Here is an 18,233-nt window from a genome sequence, read left to right as displayed (position 1 = left end):
AAATGAATGTGTAAAAATCTTGTTTTGCATCTTGATACTCCCCCCCCCACAAAAAAATAATTATCACCAGCTGCCACTGTTATGTACACAATAATAATCTTAAACATTTGAATCCTTTAATTTGTCATATTTAAATATTTGTCACATTACTAACGCGCCCTAAAAATAACACAAAAAAATATTGCGCCATTGATTTTAGACCAGGTTTCAGTTGGTCAATGGCACAGTCTATTTCAGTTGCCTCAAAATAGCAACACCCAAACAATGCGCCTGAACACACCTTGTTTTCAGACCAGCACGCCCATGGGCGCACAAATGGGTGCAAATGCTTTTGCTATTTAAACAACGTGACGCTGGACGTGAAAATGATATCTGCGTCGGGCTGAAACTGGCAAAAACCACTTGCGCCGCACTTGGCGTCGCATTGTGCCGGGTGTATGATAATGTTAACAAACAAGAGGATTGTGTAGAATGGATTTCATGCACAGACTTTGCAAGCACGGATTTCACAGGATGTTTTAGAGTGGTATGTTTTTTTTTGTTTTGTTGTAATTTTCTTATGCATTTAGATACAATGTTATACACCAGAGGTCTTCAACCCTGCTGCTCCTGGGGACTCACTGTCCTGCAAAGTTTAGCTCCAACCCTAATTAAAGACAGCTGAAGCTAATCAATCTCTCTTCAGGATCACTTGTTGAAAATACACTGGCAGGTGTGCTGAAGCAGGTTGTAAATAAACTTTGCAGGGCAGTGGGTCCCCACGAGCAGGGTTAAAGACGTCTGTTATACACCATTTAAACATGATATTGTCACTATGGTAATACAAACAGTAATCGATCACAAAACCTGCATTGTACGCTCTTAGGTTCTGGAAGCTGATCTCCGTAAAATGTGCAGTATACGTTGGGGTTATAATGTTCAGGAACAGCGTTTAAAATAAATTAACCACTTTAAGTTTGTTAGCCTTAGTCAAACAAATGAGTTTTGGAAACAGGTTGGAAAAAACTTCTCTTCAACATAGTGACAACACTGTCTTCTCTAATGCAGCTCAACCAGGCCTCACACCTTTTTTTTTGCATATTCCGAGGGCGTATTCCGGAAAAACATTGTGACTTCACAAAATACGGAAAAATCATGCTGTATCCCAAACGAGTCGGTTGTTGTAGTTCTTGAAAAATGGATTCTGTTAAATAAAATATTTCCCTTTGGAGTGGACTTCGAGCTTTGTAACCTTGCAGACCTTTTTGAAAAAGCATAATAGGACCCCTTTTAAATGTTGTGCCAGTGCAAAAGTTGCCTTCATGACGGTAAGATGGTTGTTAGGTTTTCTGGTTGGTTAATACCAAAGGTGATGATACACGGGGCAATTTTTTGGGCAATGTCGTCGTCAATGGGCAACCAGGTGAGACACAGGGCCCACGACAGATCTAAAGTATCCAGGTAGAAATTTGAGAAATCCAGGCCATTGTCATTGGGAAAGTGCCCAGGCAACATCACTCAGCAACATTGCTCAAAAAGTTGCCCCGTGTATCATCACTTTAAGGGTTGCCAAAGGACTAAGCTAACCACTAACCCCAAGTATAATGGTGATGTTACTAGGCAATTTTGCTGTCAACGGACAACCAGGTAAGACACAGGGCCCAGGACTGATCTAAAGTATCCAGATAGAAATTTGTCGCCCATTCCCAATGGGAAAGTGGCCAAGCAACATTGCTTTGTAACATTGCCCAGCAACATTGCTACAAAAGTTGCCCCATGTATCATCAGCTTAAAGCAATAGAAATGCCAGCGAACGCCACTCATAACCCAACAAAATCTCACCTGGAAGAAATAAGTGATAAAGGCCACTGCTCCAGTTAGCAGAAATAAGAGCGAGAACATCATGGTCTTCTGTCGCTTTACTTCAGGGTCGACCTCTGCAAACACCTACAAACAGAAGAGGTTCTTTAAGAATTGAACATCCTGGTTAAATCATCTTAAATGCTATGTGCTTATGGGACTAATATAATATACAATCCACAATTTTTATATCAATTATTTTAAAACAACCATGGGGAGATGAGCAGGAAGCAAAAATATACACAATAGAGATTTTTATTCAGATGGACGAATAAAGACAAAGGACACTCACACCAATAATTTTGGCAAACAGAATGGCCACACAGGGATAAACAGCTCCACCCACAAGGCTGGCCAGAATGCCCACCAGCAGGTAAGGCCATTCCGGCTTGTTCAGAGCCAGAATTCTAGAGAAAGGAATTTCTGGAACTTTTTCCTCTTCCTAAAAGATATTTTTTTTTAGTTAATGTTTTTATCCAATTGCTCCATTTATGACTCACAATATGATTCACTCTCAATAGCATCAAAGCACTGGAGATTGTGGAGCATGTACCTTTTTGTCTTTCTTGGATTTCTTGCCTTTCTTCTTTGAAGATGACTTCTTTCTCTGGGACCTTCTCTCACTGCCACGTCTTAAGCTACTTCTAAGGGTTCCACTCTCCATTTTAATTTCCTCTCCTCCTTCAGGAGTCTCTGTGTCAGTAGATTCCTCACAGGTGTCTCCCCCAGAAACATCCTGAATATCATCTTCATTGGCATCAAGATCATCATCTGTTCTCTCTGAGGTCTGTTAATGTAAATGATTAGGAAAAAAAAAAACGTTATGCCAAAGAAACCCAAATATGAGGTCCTCTTGAGAGACCCTTTGTAAAGGATTCAGGGAGAGTTAAAAAAAAAAAAAAATTATTAAGACATATTTATACTGTGCAACTATGCATAGACTACATAGTAAAGGGATAGTTCACCATTTTTAGGTGAACTATACCTTTAAGAGTGATATTATAATGGTAATATATTGTTTCCATTATAATAATACAATTTATATTGTCACGGCACTGCAAACAATACACGCACACACACACACACACACACACACACACACACACACACACACACACACACACACACACACACACACACACACACACACACACACACACACACACACACACACACACACACACACACACACACACACACACACACACCACACACACACACACACACACACACACACACACACACACACACACACACACACACACACACAAAATTATTCAAAAGTTTGGGATCTGTAAAAATGTTTTTTAAAGACAGTAGCATTATTCATTCAGAAAGGTTGCATTACAATGATCAAATGTGAAAATAAATACATTAATTGTATTTCAAATCATTGCTGTTTTGCATTGTTCTATTCATCAGAGTATCCTGAAAAAAAACCCCTGTTAAATATTAAACAGATTTCTGAAGAATCATGTGACTGGATTAATGATTAATGATTCAGCTTTGACATCACAGGAATAAATGAATGTTGACACATTTTTTAAACTGCAATAATACTTCACAATATTCCTGATTTGACTGAATTTTTGATCAAATAAATGCAGCCTTGGTGAGGCTTTAAAAAAAAAACATGAAAACAGTATTGACCCCAAACTTCTGAAAGGTAGTTACATCTTATATTATTTTATATTACAATTATTTATAATTAGTATATAAATATATAACTAATATCTGTTGACTAGCTATTAGAATAATACAAGATGTATAAACCTTTCAAGTAATAATTAAAAGTGTATTATTTCTTACTGGCATTACTGTTAAAAATATGGGCTGTCAATAGAATAAAATAAAGGTGATTAGTTTCATGGCTTCTAGTTTTGTAAGCAAAATAATACTTAATACATTTAGCAGAGAAATTCATAATGTCAGTTTCTTTCCCTTTGCCTCCTCCTATAAGAGACATACATTACATGTACCTGTTGCATTACGAGAGAATAGTACACTCCTTTCTTGGTCATGAGTTCTCTGTGGCTGCCCTGTTCCACCACTTTGCCGTCGCTGAATCCTGCAATTATATCTGCTGAACGAATAGTTGACAGGCGATGTGCAATCACAATGGTAGTACGTCCTGCTCTGGCCTAAGAAACAACACACACAATTATCTATCACTTGTTTACTGCAGTGTTGAACTTTTGTTTGGTTAAAACTTTGTTACCACAACAAAAACTGTAATAAAAGATACACATATCGGTAAATCTGCAACTATAACTATATATATTTCCAGTACTGCATGTCGCAGAGTGAATTGCATTACCTTGTCTAATGCTGCCTGAACAATGGACTCGCTCTGTGTGTCCAGGGCTGATGTGGCTTCGTCCAGCAGGAGGATTCTGGGGTTTTTGACGAGAGCTCGAGCAATAGCAATCCTCTGCTTTTGGCCCCCGCTCAGTTGAGCCCCCCTCTCCCCAACCATAGTGTTTAGCTTCTATCTCAGAGAGAAAAAAAAAACATTTTAAAGGGGTCAAGATTTAAATAAGCCTCTGATGTCCCTAGAGTGTGTATGTGAAGTTTTAGCTCAAAGTACCCCACATATCATTTTATAGCATGTTAAAATTGTCATTTTTTGAGCAAAAACGTGCCTTTTTTGTGAGTGTCCCTTTAAATGCAAATGAGCTGCTGCTCCCGGCCCCCATTCTAGAAGAGGGCGGAGCTTCAAGAGCTTGTCTTAGCAGCTCTGATTAAGCAGGCATGCATTGAAAAGGTCAGAAACAACTATGACAATGATGGAGAGAATCAAGAAGAAGTGACAACATGTCGAATGCAACATGATGTTTCTGAATGGTTAGTTGATGAATTTATGTAGCTGATGTGGAGTTAACTATCTTCAAGTCATCAACTAGCATATTCTGTCATGATAATATATAAATCGCTCATGTGGGAACTGTTGTAAGATACATACAGAGGCAGAGAATATATGCTGCGTGAAGATAGAACATGTATAGTTTAGTTTAATTACGGTTAAAATTTATGTTGTCCTGCTTTTATTACTTCCTATTGTGTTACGTACTGGATTGCAATACATGTGAAAAGACGGATGTAAAAAGTGCTCTACAACAACGACAACACTTCCCCTTCTCTAAAGCAGCCCAACATGGCCTCACCTCCTTTGTTGCGTGTTCCCGGGGGCAGGGTTTATGTACATTTTAGGGATTGTTGATGTCACTAACCCATAAAGAAGCTTGTTGTAGTCCCTACCAGCCCCTAAAAGCGAATCCTTAAAAGGAAAATATCTATCTTTGCATTGAACTTTGAGTGTTGTAACTTTGCAGATGTTGTTTATGCTCAAACAGCAACATTACACATTAACTAAAGTTAAAGTAAAACCCCTTTAAAACATTTAAGACTTTCAGACTAAACACAACTAGTGTAGTGCACATTTGTAAAATGATCATTTCTAAATAGAGATCCACCAATATTAAAATTCTGGCCTATATCCCCAAGCAGTCACTGTGATTTTGCCAAGCAAGACATGTTCCTGAATCAACACATTTTGTTGGTCCTGGAACAACATTCCTGCCTGAAAAGTAGTCCTAACCATGTATCCCTACCTCTAAACCTAACCCTGGCCATAACTTATTATCCCTAAAATCAGAGGGAAATGATAGGTGAACAACACTAATGTAGAAGCACATAACCCTTAGTGTAAGCCTAAACTTCACATAAACTGTAAACATGTCCCTCAAATCTGATTGGTTGTTTGGAATGTTGTTCCAGGTAAAATCACGTTCACCTAAGGGAACCAGATCATTCATTTTATGTTATGGTCGATAACTGATAAATGGTTGATATCAAAAGTCTATTTAGTCTAAATTAAAAAAAAATAAACAAAAAAAATGAAAAATCAATCATTTTAAATGCTATCAAATTTAGGCATCCCACCATATGACAAATGTATATTTGTAGATTATATTTCAATATGTTATTAAATTATTATTATAATTATTATTAAAGATTAACTTAATGGAGCATTAGATGATAGAAAAGGTCATCTAAAATGTAAATATAGGGGAAATGTGTATGGACATTTAAATATCCATATAATTTGTTACTGATATATTATGCATTTCCATTTTTATGCATTTCTTAGACACTCTGATTTATTGATATCATAAAAGTGAAATCTTTGATTCTGCAATATGCAATAACTTTAGGGGTAGAACTGAGTCAAAACCTTGTTATAAAATGTTACACTACTCACATCTGGTAGTTTGGAAATGAAATCGTAGGCATTGGCTTCTCTAATGGCTCGTTCAATATCCTCATCGGTGGCGTCTTCTCGGCCGTAGCGAATATTCTCTGCGATGGTGGTTCCAAAAAGAACCGGCTCCTGACTCACGATACCCATGTTCTCCCTCAGCCAGCACACATTTAGAGAACGGATATCATGACCATCCAGAATCACCTGCAACCGCACACATTTCATAAACTAATCAGCTCTTCATTCCTGACATGTACATATTTTGTGTGACGTGAAGGAATGCAGCTTTAACTGAAAGGTGAAATGATTTATGTTTACTCATTAGAAGATGCTTTGTGCATGTCAGTGTTACCTCTCCTGAATCTGGGTCATAGAACCGCTGCAGAAGCTGAATTGTTGTGCTTTTCCCACAGCCACTGGCTCCAACCAAAGCAATGGTCTTTCCATGAGGGACTTTCAGACTCATTCCCTGTAGAATCTGCGATTGGACACATTGAATCAGTCCTCAGTATGTCACTATTTCTATGACTGGACAATATATCATCACCATATCGATAATAAGACAATTTTACAGACATAAAAATGTAGTATTGGTTGATAAAAATAATTATGGTCACACTTTAGTTTAGGATCCAATTCTCACTATTACTTACTAACTATTACGACTTTTGCCTCAATGACCTCCTAACTACTGCTTATTAATAGTTAGTAGTAGTTGTTAAGTTTAGGTATTGTGGATTAAGGGATGTAGAATATGGTCATGCAGAATAAGGCATTAATATGTGCTTTATAAGTACTAATAAACAGCCAATATCCTTGTAAAATGCATGGTAATAAGCATCTAGTTAATACTGAGAATTGGACCCTAAACTAAAGTGTTACCAAAATTATTAAAAGAAGTAATTTATTAACACTTTAAAAGTAATCTTTATCAAATCTCAAAATAAATATATTTTTTTCATACTGTATACTTAGCTCTTATTATTTAAAGGCACACAATGTCGTTTTTCGCCACTAGAGGTCGCCTATTCAAAACAAAGGCGTAGCGTGATGACGCCGAAATTGAGTTGTGGTCTTTCCTCTCGCAGCCGGTGGAAAAGAATCGTGATGGGATGCGGGCAGAAATCATGTTCTTGGATGAGATTATTAACGTTACTGAAGTATGAAGCAGAGCAGGGCCGAGTGCTGTGGGAGCTGAACAAGATCGCTGAAGCGATTGCTAATGAGAGACAAGCGCGACACATGGCTCGACATCAGCGGAACTTTTATTATGCTGCAGACGAGCGCTTCCTCTTCTTCCGGTCAAGCCATAGACAGCAATAGAAATGGACACAGCGACCCCATAGACTTCAACGGAGAAAATTGAAGTCAATTAGAAGCACTCACTTCCTGATGGCTGAGCGTACTGCGCAGCCTCAGACTGAGCTTGACGGCGTAGATGTGACGTGAGCAACCTGTCCGACAGTTGTAAGCCTGCTAGTAGTTGTGCAAAGTGAAATCTGAATCACTGGATCTTGCAGAGAAAGAGAGCGTGAGCAGGAGCAACTTTTGGTAAGTATTCTGATTTATTATTTTGTCATTTTGCATAGTATTTATTTATTTGAACAAATTGCCTCATAGACAGTAAAAGATTGCCTGCGAGCTTCTCCTCCTGTCTATACGGGTCTATACGGTAATTTCTCTACTGTGCGACAGAGCGTCGTGTGGTTATGACGCAATAGTTCGCCTATTTTTTACAAAAACGGTCCAAGGTAATGGAGCCTTTTATACATTGTCGTGTTTCTTTAGAAATAAATAATGGACAAATTGAGTCTTTAAATGCCTCAGATGTAAAGTTATTCGCTGTCAAAGTGACGCCAAAATGAATGGGAGTTAATGGAATGCTAACAGCAGGTGATGGCTTGGTAAGCAATGGCTGCCCCTATGGAAGGTACGCTTTCTGGGTGCTGGATTACCCCCTTGGGTCAAGCTTATGTGGGGTAACATGGCGCTATTTTATCATATTAGATCAATTTGAGTTTTAAGTTGAGATAAAAACTGTTGTTATAATGTTACTCGGTGCGTTCGCTCCGCAGCTGCAATGAGACACTTGTTGCACAGATAGAATATCATATTAAATGGCATGCAATTAATTTTAAAACATAGTGCATGACGGAGAAAATGCTGTATTACTGTATAAAACTGTATAATAATTTGTTTTGTGTCTATAAATGTCTCCAAACAGTTGTTACCTTGTCTAATAAAACACATAATAGAAAGTGTCTTTGGTGTTTCCATGGTTTCTTCAAAATAAAACCTGAAATCGAGGGTAATGCAGGTATGATGTCATTGATAGGCGACGCATGGATACTGTTCGTGTTCTGGCTAAAATTGCTTATTTTTCTGGATTTAAACATTCTTAGAAACATTTGGGATAATGTAAGTACACAAGTCAACAAAATATATAACATTGTTCTGGATATTTTAATGCAAAAATCTTACATATTGTACCTTTAAATTATGAATTTTGTTTCAATTTATGTAGACAAAAATAATATTGAATTTTAATAAAGCTATTTATTAGTTATTGGCTATTATATATATATATATATATATATATATATATATATATATATATATATATATATATATATATATATATATATATATATATATATATATATAGTATGAATAATAAAATTCCTAACAGGTGGGAAAACTTGCTGCTGTACCTTCACATCTTTTCTGGAGGGATAGCTGAAGTTGATGTTCTTGAATTCAATATCTCCTTTCACACGGTCTGGTTTGTGACCTTCTTTTGAACTGCTGTCAATGGGACGAGGCTGCAACAGGTCATCCAGAATGACAATATGGGCATACATATAATAAAAAATAACTTTATTATGAACAACGAACACTGAAAGTTTGTACCATGTCAATTGTTTTGTAAACCTCATAGGCCGCACCCCGGGCCTTGGCGATGCTCTCCAGGTTTGGAGCTCCCTGGCCTAAAGAGAATGAGCCAATCATCACAGAGAAGAAAACCTGGGGTCAAAAGTAAAAAAAGTTGGTGGTTATTAAGAGATGTTTCATGCTGAATTTTTATTCAGAAACATAAAGTCTTAAAAAAAACTCACAGTGATGACCCTTCCAATGCTGTAATTCTCTGGTTCGTCCACAGACAGTTTTGTCCCATACCAAAATGCCAGTGCATAAGTGCCAAATATAACAAACTGTGTAAATCCCATGGCCACATTAGTGGTTATGGCTTTCTTTACCCCGAAGTCCTTTGCTTCCACCAAGTTTTTCTCATACCTAAAATACAGAAAATAGTTGATCACATTCAAAACAGTTCGGTTGCATTCTTCACATTTAGAAGACCCTTATCTCTTATCTATTTCCTTTAAGTGAAACATTTGTTATGAACTTGAAGTGTGAGGAAAGGTACAGAATGTGCTCACTTTTCCACCGCTTTCTTCTGTCCATTAAAAGCCACAACAGTCCTGATAGCGACCAGAATCTCTTCAGCTACTGCTCCTGCTCTAGCGTACGCTGAAAGCTCCTTATTGGTCAAGGTGGCAAGAATCTGTAGGCAACAGAAAAGTGAGATATTATATATTGGGCCTTACACCTTAACTTGATACAGTTACCAAATCAAATTATTAAGTTTATAAAATATAAATTATTAAATTAAAATATTATATACAGTACCTATTTTTAATGTTTTTGAAAGAAGTCTCTTATGCTCATCAAGGCTGCATTTATTTGATCAAAAATACAAAAGAGTAATATTGTTTAAATTTAAAATAAAGTTTTTCTATTATTTTAATATACTTTAAAATATAATATATTTCGGTGACGCAAAGCTGAATTTTCATCAGCCATTACTCCAGTCTTCAGTGTCACATGATCCTTCAGAAATCATTCTAATAAGCCGATTTGATGCACAACACTTTTTTCGGGATTCATTGATGATATTCCAAATAGAAATATTTTCGAACAATTTAGAAAGCTATTTTTTTTATCAATTTAACACATCGTTGCTGAATAAAAGTACATTAATTTCTTTCAAAAAAAGAAAGAAAAAGACAAAAAAAACCCCGCTAGTGTATATTGTTACAGAAGATTTATATTTTCAATAAATGCTGTTCTTTTTAAAACTTTTTCAAAGAATTCTCAAAAAAGTATCACAGGTTATAAAAAAAATATTGAGCATATAAATATTAAAAACTGTTTCCAACATTGATAATAAATCAGCAGATTAGAATGATTTCTGAAGGATCATGTGATACTGAAGACTGGAGTAATGGCTGATGCAGCTTTGCATTAGGCTACAGAAATAAAATAGAAAACGTCTCGGTTACGTATGGTAACCCTCGTTCCCTGAAGGAGGGAACGGAGACGTACATCGGACGTACCGACGAATTGGGATCACTTCTGGGAGCCCCTATCAGCTTCGAGCTATCTAGAACCGGCCAATGAACAATTGGCGTGCGAGATTTGCATCTCGCGCTCCGCCCCACGCCGCGGGTATAAACAGGAAGCGAGAGCGAATGCACGCTGTTTTTCACTGAGGAGCCAAACGTAGTGGCTCAACCTGCAGTGATGGTACTTCAACTGTGGCGACGGGACGTATGTCTCCGTTCCCTCCTTCAGGGAACGAGGGTTACCATACGTAACCGAGACGTTCCCATTCAGTCGGTCACGTTCGACGTACGTCGGACGTACCGACGAATTGGGATCCCCTATGGAAAACGCCACAGTTACTACCACTTCCAGCGCCCAGCGATGAGCCCCTCAGACCCCGATCTGATGCGGGCGGGAAAGTTCACGCAGGGAGAGTCCAAGCTGCTGTTCCGCAAGACCCATTCAGCTGACTGTATTGGATAACGCTGGGAAAGCGTGTCTGTGAAGGCAGCTGCGGAAGCCACATCATGCCCAGAGGGAGTTAACATGTGGAGAATACACGTATGGGCTGGCCGTGGGCAGCACAACATACGGAAGTCCCAGGGGTGGCCCCGGCCAATTCGTGGAGGGGGACAACACGTACCTGGGACGGCAGAGGATACTCTGCCGAGGGAAAGACACACTCGCCGTACCGTGGAAGAATACACACATGGGACCGCCGTGGGGGTCACTACATATGGAACCCAGCCCAACACAAGTTCCACCAATGCATACGAGTGTTAGACCTGGCGTCGAATGCTCCACCACGTCCGACTGCCGTGGGTTGCGGAGGACTCAACAGGGTTCGCCGATCCGGGGAACTCGACTGGAGCAGAATAAGCGCACGCATCCGTCTACCATAGGGGAGGGAATGGCGCAGCAAGCCGACACTAGAACGGGCACTTCGGTGTTACTGACTATGGGAAGTGAGCACACAGGAAGAAACCGGCTCTACACGGAGGCTATAGAATCTAGCGAACGTGTTAGGTGATGCCCAGCCCGCAGCTCTACAAATATCTGTCAGCGAGGCGCCACGAGCCAGCGCCTAGGAAGAGGCAACACCCCTAGTGGAGTGGGCTCTTAACCCGAGCGGGCAGGGCACGTCTTGGGACTGATAAGCCAAGACGATGGCATCCACTATCCAGTGGGCCATCCTCTGCTTGGAGACAGCCTTTCCCTTCTGCTGTCCTCCGTAACAGACGAAGAGCTGCTCTGAGGTCCTGAAGCTTTGTGTTCTATCCACGTAAGTCCGGAGAGCACGGACGGGACAGAGAAAAGCTAGGGCTGGGTCTGCCTCCTCCGAAGGCAGCGCTTGCAGGCTCACCACTTGGTCCCGGAAGGGAGTAGTGGGAACCTTGGGCACATATCCAGGCCGGGGTCTCATGATCACATGAGAGTTACCGGGCCTGAATTCCAGGCACGATTCGTCGACCGAAAATGCCTGCAGGTCCCCTACCCTCTTGATGGAGGCCAACGCAGTCAGGAGTATTGTCTTTAACGACAGAACTTTCAACTCAGCTGACTGCAGAGGCTCAAAAGGTTCTCTCTGTAGTGCAGTTAGCACCAGAGTTAAGTCCCAAGAGGGTATGGAGGGAGGACGAGGTGGATTTAATCTCCTCGCTCCCCTAAGGAACCTGACGACCAGATCGTGCTTACCTAGAGATTTTCCATCTACGTGCTCATGATTAGCGGCGATAGCGGCGACATAGACCTTGAGGGTGGAGGGAGACAGCCTTCGCTCCAACCCATCCTGTAGAAAGGTAAGCACAGATGCGATCGAACATCTTCGGGGGTCTTCTCGGCGAGAAGAGCACCAATCGACGAACAGGTTCCACTTCAACGCATAGAGGCACCTCGTAGAGGGGGCTCTAGCGGAAGTGATGGTGTCAACTACCGCTTGCGGTAGGTCACCTAGAACCTCCGCGTCCCGTCCAGGGACCAGACATGGAGTTTCCAGAGGTCCGGACGCGGGTGCCATAGGGTGCCCCGTCTCTGAGTCAGGAGGTCCTGCCTCAGAGGAATGGGCCAGGGAGGTGCTGTCGCAAGGAGCACTAGTTCCGGGAACCAAGTCCGGTTGGGCCAATACGGAGCGACCAACAGGACCTGCTCCTCGTCCTCCCTGACTTTGCACAGTGTCTGCGCAAGAAGGCTCACTGGGGGAAACGCATACTTGCGTTCTTCCCGGGGCCAGCTGTGGGCCAGGGCATCCGACCCGAGGGTCCCCTCGGTCAAGGAATAAAACCACTGACAGTGGGTCGTCTCTGGGGAGGCAAACAGGTCTACCTGTGCGGCCCCGAAACGACTCCAGATTAGCTGGACCGCCTGGGGATGGAGTCGCCATTCTCCCGGAAGCACCTGCTGACGTGACAGCTCATCGGCCGCACGATTGAGCAGGCCCGGAATGTGAACGGCACGAAGCGACCTCAGATGCTTCTGACTCCAGAAGAGGAGATGGCGGGCGAGTTGCGACATGCGACGGGAGCGTAGACCACCCTGTTTGTTGATGTACGCTACGGCTGCAGTCCGTCCGTCCAGACCAGAACGTGCTTGCCTCTGAGCGGCACTTTGAAGCGGCTGAGTGCAAGACGAACTGCTAACACCTCGAGGCAATTGATATGCCATTGCAGTTGAGGCCCCGTCCACAGACCCGAAACTGCAAGCCCGTTGTACGTGGCACCCTAACCCGTGGATGAGGCATCCGTGGAGACAACGGAGTGCCTGGACACTTGTTCTAGGGGAACTCCCGCCCGGAGAAACAGAGGGTCCGACCACGGGCCGAAGGTTTGGCGGCACCTCGGAGTCACTTGGACGCGGAGGGAACCGCTGTGCCACGCCCATCTCGGGACTCGATCGTGTAGCCAGCGTTGAAGCGGTCTCATATGAAGCAATCCGAGCGGCGTCTCAGGGTCGCTTGCGACGGCGCTTGCCACCTGGCTTGGCAGCGGCCTGAGCGGGTGGCCCCACGCCATCGGCTGGTGGAAGGCTGCTGTGGTGCCTTGGCGGGGGCGGAGGCGGCGGCGGGTGGACGTCCTCGGCGACGAGTAGGGTGGAGGCAGCAGCGGGCCGCCGGGGCAGGATGTGTTTTATCGCCTCCGTCTGCTTCTGGGCGGCCGAGAACTGTTGGGCAAAGCTCTCGACCGCGTCGCCGAATAACCCAGCTGACGAGATGGGGGAGTCCAGGAACCGATATTTATCGGTCTCCCTCATGTCAGCCAGGTTTAACCAGAGATGACGCTCCTGGACCACAAGCGTGGACATCGCCTGACCGATGGCACGGGCGGTGACTTTCGTCGCCCGGAGGGCGAGGTCCGTCGCCGTCCGGAGCTCCCGGAGGAGCTCTGGGTCAGGCCTACCCTCGTGCATGTCAAGGAGTGCCTGGGCCTGGTGGACCTGCAGCAACGCCATGCCATGCAAGGCGGACGCAGCCTGTCCGCAAGCCTTGTAAGCCCTCCCGGTCAGACCGGAAGAGAACTTACAGGCCCGGGACGGGAGACGCGGGTCACCGCGCCAGTTAGAGGCAGTCGCCAGACACAGTTGCATCGCGACTGCGCGCTCCACTGGCGGGATCCCCACGTAACCCTTGGCTGGCCCGCCGTCGAGGGTAGTGAGGGGGGAGGAGTCACTCGGCCGGTTTCTGGCAGAAAAAGGTGCCGTCCACGACCTCGTGAGCTCCTCATGCACCTCCGGGAAGAAAGGTGTCGGGGCGGGACGCTGAGAACCAGCGCGACCCACCCCGAGGAACCAATTGTCCAACCTAGAGGGTTCGGGACACGGTGGAGGGTTCCACTCGAGCCCAACCCTTTCGGCGGCCCGGGCAAGCATAGCAGCCATCTCAGGGTTTGGGGCAACCGTTGCCACTCTCCCAGAGGGAGGCAGTACAACTGACCCTTCATCCCCCGAGGACTGAAACTCCTCCTCCGATGCAGCGATCGACATCTGTTCGTCTGCTGGAGCACCAAAAGTCACCACTGGTCTCCCGTGGGAGGGTCCAGCGGGTTCCCTTGGAGGCTCTACCGGCTGCGGAGCAGAGGGAATAGGGGCCTGCGGAGTTTCACTCGGCAGGTTTGCCCTAAACGTGATCCTCAGATCACCCTGGACATCCAAAGAAGCAGGTCCACCCGGGTTAGGGGTAGACCTAGTTCGTGGGATGGGTAAGGGGACTCCCCCAGCCCGGAGGTAGGAGAGTCTAGATCTTAGCTCCGAGATAGTCATGTTCCCGCAGTGGGAACATGAACTATCCACAAACGCCGCCTCAGCGTGCTGTGTGCCCAAACACGTGAGACAGCGATTGTGACCGTCAGCAGGGGACAGGGAACGACCGCATCCAGAAACGCACGGGTGGTAAGACATCTTGAAAAAGACGCCACGTCACCCGTGAAGCTCTTTTGTGAGGAAACGCTCTGTGCTGAAGCACTCAGGGGGAAACGCGACAGCGCACGGGATTGTTAGTGCAGCCCGTGCCTGTACTCAGCAGGAAAACACCCAACCAGACCAACAGTGTTGCTGTGACAACAGCAGTTTTCTCTGCTCGCAGAGGCAGCCGATGAGTCAGCGCGGATCCCGCTGAAGTGTGCCGTTCCTCCAACACGCGTCTCCTCTGGATTCTCCGGTACTCTAGTCGTCTTGCTGATAGCAGCGATATACTCAAACAGTGTGTTTAGAGTCGTCTTCATATGCCGTTTGGCTCCGAAGTGATAGACAGCGTGCATTTGCTCTCGCTTCCTGTTTATACCCGCGGTGCGGGGCGGAGCACGAGATGCAAATCTCGCACGCCAATTGTTCATTGGCCGGTTCTAGATAGCTCGAAGCTGATAGGGGCTCCCAGAAGTGATCCCAATTCGTCGGTACGTCCGACGTACGTCGAACGTGACCGACTGAATGGGAACCATAATTTTTTTGTAATAGCCTAATATTTAACAATAGTTTTGTCTGTATTTTTGATCAAATAAATGCAGACTTGATGAGAAGAAGAGACTTCTTTTAAAAAAACATTAAAAATAGTATTGTTTCCAAACTTTTGACCGGTGTATTAGGGGTGTAACGATACCGTTCGCAAGGCGAATTTTGGGGCTACGTGTCTTTCGCTACGGAACACGAATAGCTACAGCCATGAACCCCTTTTAACCACCACTACTCGCAATACGCTCCGTGTTTTGTTACTTTCGTAAAAAAAAGAAAGTGTCATCTTTCAAATTCTGTCTATTTGATTACTAAATTAAAACAAAAAATGCTGATTTGACGCTCTTTGATGTGGCATGACAGATCATTGATGTTTCTTCGGATTCCGCTTGAACTTACATTGCACATCTGAACTCTGAAGGTATGTTGAAAGATACAGTACAACTTACTGATACGCATCATATTTTGTGTAATCGCTCAATCAGTGTTTCATATACAGAAAGAGTAAACAAACAGCTTGTAAACAATATGTCACGCATAGCATTCCATAACAGCATTTTTTAAGTCCTGGAAGTTGCGAGGTGGGGCCTCCATGGATCGGACTTGTTTGTTCAGCACATCCCACAGATGCTCGATTGGATTGAGATCTGGGGAATTTGGAGTCCAAGTCAACACCTCAAACTTCTTTTTGCTTTGTGGCAGGGCGCATTATCCTGCTGAAAGAGGCCACAGCCACCAGGGAATACCGTTTCCGTGAAAGGGTGTACATGGTCTGCAACAATGCTTAGGTAGGTGGTACGTGTGTCAAAAACATTGCCCAAAGCATCACACTGCTTCCTTCGGCTTGCTTTCTTCCCATAGTGCATCCTGTTCCCAAGGTAAGCGAAGCACACGCACTCGGCCATCCACGCGATGTACAAGAAAATGTGATTCATCAGACCAGGTCATCTTCTTCCATTGCTCTGGCGTCCAGTTCTGATGCTCACATGCCCACTGTTGGTGCTTTCGGCGGTGGACAGGGGTCAGCATGGGCACCCTGACTGGTCAGTTTTGGAGATGCTCTGACCCAGTCGTCATCACAATTTGGCCCTTGTCAGAGTTGCTCAAATCCTTACGCTTGCCCATTTTTCCTGCTTCTAACACATCAACTTTGAGCACAAATTGTTCACTTGCTGCCTAATATATCCCACCCACTATAAGGCGCCGTGTGGAAGAGATAATCAGTGTTATTCACTTCACCTTATCATAATGTTCATAATGTTATGCCTGATCGATGTGTGTGTATATATATATATATATATATATATATATATATATATATATATATATATATATATATATATATATATATATATATATATATATATATATATATATATAGATTAAAATATAAAATTATGAACTTTGTATTCAATAAATTGTGTAAGATACATTGTGTATAGGGTTATTCATCAAATCATTTGATCTAAAAAGACAAAGACACTTTATACATACTTTAGCCCAAACAGCAGCTGATCCTGCTAGCAGGGGACTGACGGCAAGAATGACCAGCGTCAGCTTCCAACCGTAGATAAAACCAATGATTAAACCAGTAAGAAATGTGCAGAAGAACTGGACAAACACACAGATCTTGTCCCCAAGGCCATCGGTGATTGTGTTTATATCACTGCGTTGGGAAAGGAGATTCATACATTTTCAGATTAAACACCTGAAAAGTAACCCAAGAACATTATCAGGTGACAGAAACAAGAGTCTGGAACATGGTTGCACTTCACTTACTCTGTAAGCCTAATGTTCAACTCTCCGATCGGATGCGTGTCGAACCATGACATCTGCTGGTGGAGGATGGCATGGAAGTACTTCTCCCGGATCCTTTTTGTTTGCTTCGCAGCAGTTAGCAGGAAAAGCGTTACCTGGAATGTTCCCAGGACCAGGACCGCAGCTCCGATCGCAACAAAGTAATAAGCAAATCTGTGCAAACAAACCACCGGTCGAAGTTAACAAAGAAGTGAATCTCACAGTCACAAATTAGTGACTATAGTGAATAAGAAACTTCATTAAATTATTCATGAGGGAACTGAATGACAATGAATCTGACTCCAGACGGCTCCTCACTTTGTCATTTTATCTTCAATGCCTATTTCAGGGGAACCTGCCAAACACGTTAAGTTGCTGGTGAAGGTGAAGTTAGAGGTGAAGTTGCCTGCAAACATTTAGCAGAAACATGTATCAGAAACCAGTAGTTCCAGACCACCTCATTAAAGTCAATATTTACGAAATGATTGCTGAACTGTAACACTAAGGGTAAAGTTTACATTAGGAACTCAAATCAGTCCATAATCAGTTTACATGGATGTTTCCCTTCAAAATGACGTGTGTTGTGATATTAAATATACCTGTCATATTATTTTGCTGCCCACTCATCACAAAGCTGTCAGTCATTTGTCCGAACACCACGCACATGAGAGGCAACGCAACGCCATGTGCGGCTGCACACAGCAGGCCAATCAGCATTAGCAGCACCTCCGGACAGGTGGCATACCAAAACTGCAACCCAACAACAAACATGAGAGTCAAACACGACTTCTGCCCTCAGGGCTTATCATTGCATGTTGCATCACTGCTTACAAACGCTACAACTGAATTATGTGACATAGAAGAGATGCGCATTCTTACCAGCTGAAAAAATCCAACTGATTTCACTGGCTCTTTCTTCGTTTTGGGCTTTTTTTCTTTTTTGCTATTAAAACAGAAGAAATACAGAACAATTGAGAAAAAAGCCCTCTAGCCCCCTTTATGAAACCATATT

At 43.4% G+C, this 18,233-nt stretch overlaps 1 protein-coding gene across 4 annotated transcripts in view; it reads right to left on the bottom strand.

Annotated features, from left to right (window-relative positions):
• Positions 1-18,233, bottom strand: part of LOC307138238 (ATP-dependent translocase ABCB1-like) — a 45,919-nt gene that overhangs the window by 19,374 nt on the left and 8,312 nt on the right. For 2 of the 4 annotated variants that reach the window (XM_079836436.1, XM_079836437.1), the window contains 16 exons: positions 18,101-18,164; positions 17,821-17,971; positions 17,540-17,627; positions 17,204-17,395; positions 16,919-17,090; positions 9,541-9,665; positions 9,217-9,394; positions 9,011-9,124; positions 8,812-8,922; positions 6,453-6,578; positions 6,101-6,304; positions 4,157-4,327; positions 3,819-3,980; positions 2,393-2,626; positions 2,132-2,281; positions 1,822-1,926 (listed from right to left, as the gene is read on the bottom strand). In XM_079836436.1, the coding sequence (XP_079692562.1) occupies positions 1,822-1,926; positions 2,132-2,281; positions 2,393-2,626; positions 3,819-3,980; positions 4,157-4,327; positions 6,101-6,304; positions 6,453-6,578; positions 8,812-8,922; positions 9,011-9,124; positions 9,217-9,394; positions 9,541-9,665; positions 16,919-17,090; positions 17,204-17,395; positions 17,540-17,627; positions 17,821-17,971; positions 18,101-18,164 (2,347 nt within the window). The remainder of the gene's footprint in view (positions 1-1,821; positions 1,927-2,131; positions 2,282-2,392; positions 2,627-3,818; positions 3,981-4,156; positions 4,328-6,100; positions 6,305-6,452; positions 6,579-8,811; positions 8,923-9,010; positions 9,125-9,216; positions 9,395-9,540; positions 9,666-16,918; positions 17,091-17,203; positions 17,396-17,539; positions 17,628-17,820; positions 17,972-18,100; positions 18,165-18,233) is intronic. The other 2 variants (XM_079836438.1, XM_079836439.1) reach the window with 1 other exon arrangement.

The sequence above is a fragment of the Gobio gobio genome (assembly GCF_949357685.1).
Source record: "Gobio gobio genome assembly, chromosome: 15".
Lineage (NCBI taxonomy): Eukaryota > Metazoa > Chordata > Actinopteri > Cypriniformes > Gobionidae > Gobio > Gobio gobio.
The sequence above is the reverse complement of the archived record's forward strand: the minus strand, read 5'-3'. Positions and strand labels throughout refer to the sequence as shown.